Source organism: Epinephelus lanceolatus, chromosome 4 (assembly GCF_041903045.1).
Source record: "Epinephelus lanceolatus isolate andai-2023 chromosome 4, ASM4190304v1, whole genome shotgun sequence".
NCBI lineage: Eukaryota > Metazoa > Chordata > Actinopteri > Perciformes > Serranidae > Epinephelus > Epinephelus lanceolatus.
The window spans coordinates 48,636,545-48,644,173 of record NC_135737.1 but is presented as its reverse complement, the minus strand read 5'-3'; the positions used below and the strand labels follow the sequence as shown (position 1 = coordinate 48,644,173).

At 41.1% G+C, this 7,629-nt stretch overlaps 1 protein-coding gene across 1 annotated transcript; it reads left to right on the top strand.

Annotated features, from left to right (window-relative positions):
* The first annotated feature begins 4,832 nt into the window (after positions 1-4,832).
* On the top strand, positions 4,833-6,056 carry LOC117259351 (olfactory receptor 6E1-like). Its single transcript, XM_033630632.2, has one exon. It carries the CDS (start codon positions 5,032-5,034, stop codon positions 5,956-5,958), a length of 927 nt encoding a protein of 308 aa, XP_033486523.2. The 5' UTR covers positions 4,833-5,031; the 3' UTR covers positions 5,959-6,056.
* The last annotated feature ends 1,573 nt before the right edge of the window (positions 6,057-7,629 follow it).

Genomic DNA, 7,629 nt, shown 5'->3' with positions numbered 1-7,629 from the left:
ACTTTTCACAGTACTTAGAGAAACTTTACATTAGTTAAAGTGGTCATAAAATAGAATACACTAAAACATTATATTAAAAGCAATTTGCTTTGTATATGGTTTTAATTGTTTTGGGTTTTTTTACATATTAATATGTTCTCATCTGTGTTATCACGATGATTATGATCATTATTAATTTGAATCATCACTTTCTGCAGAGACAAAACAAGAAAAGACATTATGGTTGTTCTTTGGTGACAGATCTGTGTGTCATATGTACGACTGCTGTGTGTCTCTTGTACATGTTAATCAGAAATTAATATAAAGTTCTATATTAACTTATAAAAAATGCTTGTACTGTGATTCCAAAAATGTGATTAAAGATAAGTTAATAATAGTTTGGTGAGTCTGGAGAATGTTTTTATGTGAGCTCACAGTTTGTGCAACACTTCTTCAGCTGGTCCAAAATACACATATAAACCAGTCAAAGCATCACCAGGAACGCCTCGGAGAAAAGAAAAGTTTCTGCTCTCATTTTTCATTTTAATGATCACCTGAGAGATAAGAGAGCTTCCTTGTCATCTATTTGTATCCAGCACAGTATGGTACAGAGGGGGACACGAGATGTGATTCAAAACAAAGACTGACGCAACAGTCTGAGAGGGAAAGGCAAACATTCAGGCGAAGGTGCAAACAAGTTATGACAACAGGAACAAACATGAAGTGCAAAACACAGAACATCTTTACAAGACTGTAATAAGAGAATATAAAAGTACTGATATAAATGAAAGTATCATCAAAGTGTTAAATGAAAGTATTTAATAACTGAAGTGTACAACCCCGATTCTAAAAACTTGAGATGCTGTATAAAATGTAGATAACGACAGATTGCAGTTATTTACAGCTCCTGTTTGACCAATACTCAACTGAACACAGCACAATGTCAAGATATTCAAAGTTCAAACTGATAAACTTTGTTTTTCTTTTCGTAAGTATACACTCAGTCTGCAACACGTTATAATAAAGTTGAGACAGCAGCAACAAAAGACTGAGAAAAAAAACCACCTGTCTGAAACCTTCCACAGGTGAACAAGTTAACTGGTAACAGATTATTATGACTGGGTATGAAAGGAGCATCCTCCAAAGGCTCAGCTGTTCACAGGCCGGGACGAACACTTAGTAAAAAACTGTGAGGACAAACAGTCCAACAGTTTAAGAATGAGCCTCAACGTGCAACTGCAAAGAATTTAGTGATTTCACATCTACAATCCATAATATCATCAAAGGTTTCAGAGAATCTGCACAAATCTTTGCATGTAAGGGACAAGGTTGAATGTCGGTGACCTTTGACCCCTCAGACTGCACTGCAGTAAAAACCAACTTAACTGTATAAAGGATATTATCACATGGGCTCAGGAACGCTTTGGAAACCACTGTCAGTGGACACATGGCTGCATCTACCTATGACAGTTCAGACTCTACCTTGAAAAGACAGATATCAGAGCCAGGTCTCACTCTGAAGTCAAGCAGTGTTTGGGCAGTGACTTGTGGCGTCATAAACCAACAAAAAAGGCATCCTTTAACACTGGCATGATACGCAGCCAGTTGCCGTTATAGTTTAACAGTGTCTGGCGCCCTCAGGAGGGAACGCAGCAGGACAAGGAGGAAAGTTAAGGCTGGGAAAGTCCAAGTGGAGTAGGCAGGAGGGGTGGTGGATGGGTCAAACAAACACTGACTTTCACTTGAGAGAGTGGTGTTTGCATCCTGTAAGATTCTAAAGCCAAACCCTGTTCTTTTTTTCCTAAATCTAACCACGTGTGTTTGTTGTTGACAGAAAAAGACGTCAGTTCGTGGTGTTGTACCGACAGAAATTTCCTGTGAAAACAGAAGTGTATTTTGAAAACAGACAATGCATGTAACAGGCTGAAGTTGACACGGCGTCCCAGAACGTCAACAACCAACACACCCAGGGTACCTTGGACGTCATATGTGGACGTGGAAAGTCCATGACCAAACGTGGACATGTGACGACGTCACAGTGAGGATGATGTTGGAAATCAACAACATCCAGAAACAGCTCCACCCACTTCTCTGGGCTCATCTGAGATGGACTTACGCAAAGCAGTCTGACCAGTCCATAATGGACGTCCTGTCCTCCGGGACCATCCAGATTGTTACCAGCTCAAGGTTCAAAGGTAGCAGCTGTGATGGGATGGAGAGGTGCATCATGGGTAACTTCACATCTGTGATGGCTCCATGAATGCTGAAAGGTACACACAGATTTTGGAGCAACATATGCTGCCATCCAGACGCCGTCTCTTTCAGGGACGTCCAATCTTATTCCAGCGAGACACTGAGACACATTGTGACGTGTTCCAACAGTCTCCGTAGTGACAGAGTGCTGGTACCTGACTGACCTGCCTGCAGTCCACACCTGTCTCTCACTGAACATGTGTGGAACATGATGGAGCATCGACCCCGGACAGGTGCATCATGGGACTGTTGAGACACTGAAGTCGGATAAACTTCAACAGTTAGTGTCCTCAGTTCCCAAACACTGACTGAGCGTTGGTCAAAGCAAAGGTGATGATGTCACAACTTTATCACAACCTGCTGCAGAATGAGTGATTTACAAAGAACAATAAAGTTCATTAGTTTGAACATTAAATATCTCGTTTTTGAACTGTAGTCAACTGAATATGAGTCAAAAGGATTTACAGATCATTGCATTATGTCTTTATTCATATTTGATATGGCGTCCCAAATGATTTGGAATCAGGGTTGTAAGCAGCGCAGTAGCAGCAGTTCGGGGCTCACTGACAGGATAGGGGGGTTAGGGTTAGGGTTAACCCCTCTACTCTTGTATAGCTCTTTTCTAGTCTTCTGATCACTCAAAGCATATTTACACTACAAGTCACATTCACCCATTCACACACGCATGCACACACTGGTGGCTGAGGCTACCACCTGCTACTCAGTAACCATGGAGGATCTATGATCCTGGAGGCACTGTTTGTGCATCCATCCACCTCTCCTGGAGGATTCCCAGGCGTTCCCAGACCAGATGAGATATATAATTCCTCCACTGTGTTCTGGGTCTGCTCCGGAAACTCATTTCAGATGATTGTATCCGTGATCTCATTCTTTCAGTCACTACTCAGTCACTACCCAGACATCATGACCATAGGTGAGGGTTGGGACGTAGATGGACGGGTAAATTGAGAGCTTTGCCTTCTGCCTCAGCTCCCTTTTTACCACAACAGTCTTGTACAACACCTGCAACACTGCTGACAGCACACCAAACCACCAGTCCATTGCATTACTCCATTTTAACCTCACTCATGAACAAGATAGATACTTGAACTCCTTCCCCCGGGGCAGTAACTCTCTCCCAACCCAGAGGGAACGATCCACAGTGTTCTGGCAGAGAAACATGACCTCAGATTTAGAGGTGCTGAATCTCATCTGGACTGCGTCACACTCGGCTGCAAACTGCCCCAGGTCATGCTGGAGGTCACAGTGTGATGAAGCCAACAGAACCACATCATCTGTAAAGAGCAGTGATTTAATAACTGTCATGGATGGAGGGGAAAGTGTTCCCAGTGTGCCGTCCTCTTCCTCGCCATCATCATCCCCTAGAATATTGCTAACTGACCTGCTATCAGAGGTATGAAAGGGTGGCATGCAACTTGTTCCTTTCTCGTTGTGGATGTGTCCCACCGCCACATTTTCTTCACCGCTTCTTGGTCAATCGACTCTCTAAATGCTACAAAACACTGAAAATCAAACCTGTTCAAAAAGCTTAAATGATGGGTGAAGGTTTCTAAGTCAGTGTCTAAACACGACTGACGCAGTGTGAGGGTGTGTTTATTTTTATGTGTACGACAATTTCAGATGACAAGTGTGTGTGAGTGAGTGTTCAAAGACTGTAACATTTAAAGTAACATTTAACACCTTAACTCAAAATGGCTGCTTCATCCATGCACACCGCTATTTTGGTATAACTGCACCTCAGCCTTGAGTGTGGTCAGACTGACCGGCTATAGACACTTTCTGTAGACATGGTTGGACAACACTTTGTACGAAACCGTTTCAAGAAATAGCTTTTAGAACACTCTGGCCTTTAGGCAGCAACATAAGCTTTCTCTTTTATCACTGTGTATTCTTCCTGTATGTTTTTTTCCAATCTAACATTCAGGTCACTGATGGTTGAGTTGTTTTCCCACTGGATCACGAATCATCACTCTAACAATGTCTTCAGTTAAAAAGCAGATGTAGCTGAGAGAGTTGAAATTCCATTCTTTGCTAAAATGTGATGAACCTCAACACAACCAGATATTTTAGCATTAAAATATATTTCTGATTTCTTTTAGTACAAGACTGTCCTTCAGGGGCCCGAGGCTCCAGGTCCATTGCGTGGCAGTTGGTTCTGTGATGAGGAGGTCAGTGTGTGATGAACTCCTCAGAGTTTTCAGATTTAAACCTACTGTAGATCTCTCCACTTAACAAAAACAAGAAATAAGTAAGTAGGGCTGCGAACTGCTTGTAAAAACAGGTTGCTGGGTCATATTTTGGATGACGGTGTCTGTGGTTATCACTTTTTGTGAACTGAATCATATTGCAGCTTTTCTGTTTAAATAAACAGCCGATGATTTTTGTCCAAGACAAATGTCCCTGCAGGGACAAATGAAATAATGTTGAATCTTTCTGTAGAGTCGCTGCTGTGTCGTCAGTTCGGTGAGTCCACTGGGGATGAGGTCCGACTGCTGATGTAATCTGACTTGAAGATGTTAAAAGAAGGAGAGGCAGAGTTTGGTCTCAGTCACAGCAGGACTGACTCACGTTGTGTCAGGAACTCCTCTGCAATTTGTAACCCGGAATTTTTACTGACTTTGAATAAGGGAAATGGTGTGTGTGTGTGTGTGTGTGTGTGTGTGTGTGTTGATGCAGTGAGTCCAGAATTTTAAACCAGCTTGATGTCTGCAGATCTCCTCTACAAGACATAAGACTGTGAATCCTTCATCCTGTGCAAACTTGCATTGTTGGACGGTCATGATCAACTCGTCACAGGTTTCATATTTCACTTTTGGTGCCTACATTGAACTCGGGCTTCTGAAATACTTTGTTTTCGTGATCATAATGTCTCTATACATGTTGATTCTTTGCTCCAACCTCCTGCTGATTGTTGTTATCTGTGTGAACAGAAGCTTACATGAACCTATGTACATGTTTCTGTGCAGCCTGTTTGTAAATGAACTGTATGGTAGTACAGGGTTGTTTCCATTGCTGCTGCTTCAGATCCTCTCTGACATTCACACTGTCTCTGCTTCATTCTGTTACCTGCAGATTTTCTGTCTGTACACATATGCAAATGTACAATTTTATAACTTAGCCGTCATGTCTTATGACAGATATCTGGCCATCTGTTGTCCTCTGCAGTATAACACACGGATGACGGCTAATAAGATCACCTTTCTTATTGCTGTAACGTGGTTATTCCCTCTTCTTGCCATTGTTGTCATGATTTCCCTAAACGCCTCCTTACAGCTGTGTGGCAACTTAATTGACAGACTGTTCTGTGACAACTACTCTGTTGTGAAACTGACCTGCTCTGACACGACCGTCAATAACATCTATGGACTCATTTACACTTTCACGATATTAGCTGGTCTTGCAACAGTGATATTTTACACGTACATAAAGATTCTTAAAGTTTGTTTTTCTGGTTCTAAACAGACGAGACAGAAAGCCGCCAGCACCTGCACACCTCACCTGTTGTCTCTGCTCAACTTCTCCTTTGGTTGTTTTTTTGAAGTGGTGCAGAGCAGGTTTGATATGAGCCATACACCAATTATAGTACGTATTTTTTTATCTTTGTATTTTCTCACTTGCCAGCCGCTCTTCAACCCTTTAATGTATGGACTGAATCTGACCAAAATCCGCATCGTATGTAAAAGTCTTGTCTTTGGTAAAATGTAAAATACTCATGTTGAAAGCCGTGTAGTTTATTCCCTCAGCTACGATGACATGAAAACAATGTGGAAAGACTGATGCTCTGACAAAAGCCTGTGTTTGTAATGTGGGTAGTAAATGTAATAAATATAAGATTTAAAATAAATATGTGAACAAACGCTATGAAGGTTTGAATTTTTGAGTGATAAATGTTTAAGTTTGTAATTTGTTGAGTGTGTATAAAAGGTGCATCTTCACAAAAGATGCAATAGTGTTTCACATTTATTAAAAGAGCAGCTTTTTTCCACACAAGGCAGGAAATTAAAATCAGCAAAAATCTGGTAACACTTTCTATGAAATCAACACGAGACCATTCACAGTAAATTTTACTGCTTTCAAGATGTTTATGACCAGGCCCAAAGAGAATCTGCTGATGACCTCAAGCAGGATAAACAAACTACTGAGCAGATTTTAGGAGAAACTTTGAGTCAGAAATTTCATTTAATCCTGAATACTTCAAGAAAAAATGCAAACATTTGTTGGACAAGTCAGTCAACAAAGTGTGGAACACATTGCCGTTAAAACTGGAGCAGAGAACAAACATTAACAATTTATTAACAGTAAATCTGATTTGTGACATTTCTTCTCTCTACACCACTAACTCTGATTTTAATGCTCACTGCATACAACGCACAATCGTCACACATGTGCACAAGGAGGTGCAGGAGACAGTGACAACTTTCTGAGTTTTACAAGCAGCATCTAGATTCCTAAATTCTGCAGAAAATCTGTGGCTGCAGATTCAGTATGGAGCTGGTTATGACACACTGTCTCTAGGTGTCAGACTTCAGTCAGTATTCTTGTGTATGGTAAGTGTTAGTCATTTCTGATGCAGCATAGATTGTTTTAAATACATGAAAATGCATTACACTTTACTTCACGCCAACAATGAAACATTATGATGAAGCATGCGTTACTACAAATGCCTCAGTATTTACTTGTCTTTACTGAACACACAGAATGATATCTTATAATACTGCATGAACTATTATAATGTTCTACGAGTCCTCACTACAGTTGATTATAGGTGAGTAAAGGTATTCATGATGAATTATAAATCCCATCAGCCCACTTCTACACCATAAACCCCGATCCATCCATGTTACAGTTTAATGTAAAGTCTTCACAAATGTCCCGCATTATCAAAATTACCTTCACTTCAAACACGTTTGTCAACATGTTAAGTCAACAATTCTTGTGACTAAAATGCATAAATAAACACCACTATTATTGTGCACTTATCAGATTGTGGCATGTTGGAGCTAATTGGGCGGAGTTTCCCAGCATGCCTTGTGTTCAAGGCCATAAGCTGAACAAACTGTGTTTAAATGTGTTGTAAATCACGGACGTTACCCATTACACACTGATTGATGTTTCTGTATTTCACACTAGTTCTAGTGGGCTGCAGTTAATGTTGTGGTGACTAACATTTTGCACTGTGAGTGAATATATTATTATAGTTCATTCATTCATTTTCCATAACCGCTAACCCCGTTGGGGGATGTGGGGGGGCTGGAGCCTGTCCCAACTGACACTGGGTGAGAGGCAGGGTTCTGTGGGAGGAAGCTGGAGCACCTGGAGGAAACCCACGCTGAAACGGGGAGAACATGTCAGAGCACCTGGAGGAAACCCACGCTG

Excerpts from the sequence above, each read along its gene's own strand:
- LOC117259351 (XM_033630632.2), top strand. The coding sequence starts at position 5,032 with ATGATCAACTCGTCACAGGTTTCATATTTCACTTTTGGTGCCTACATT.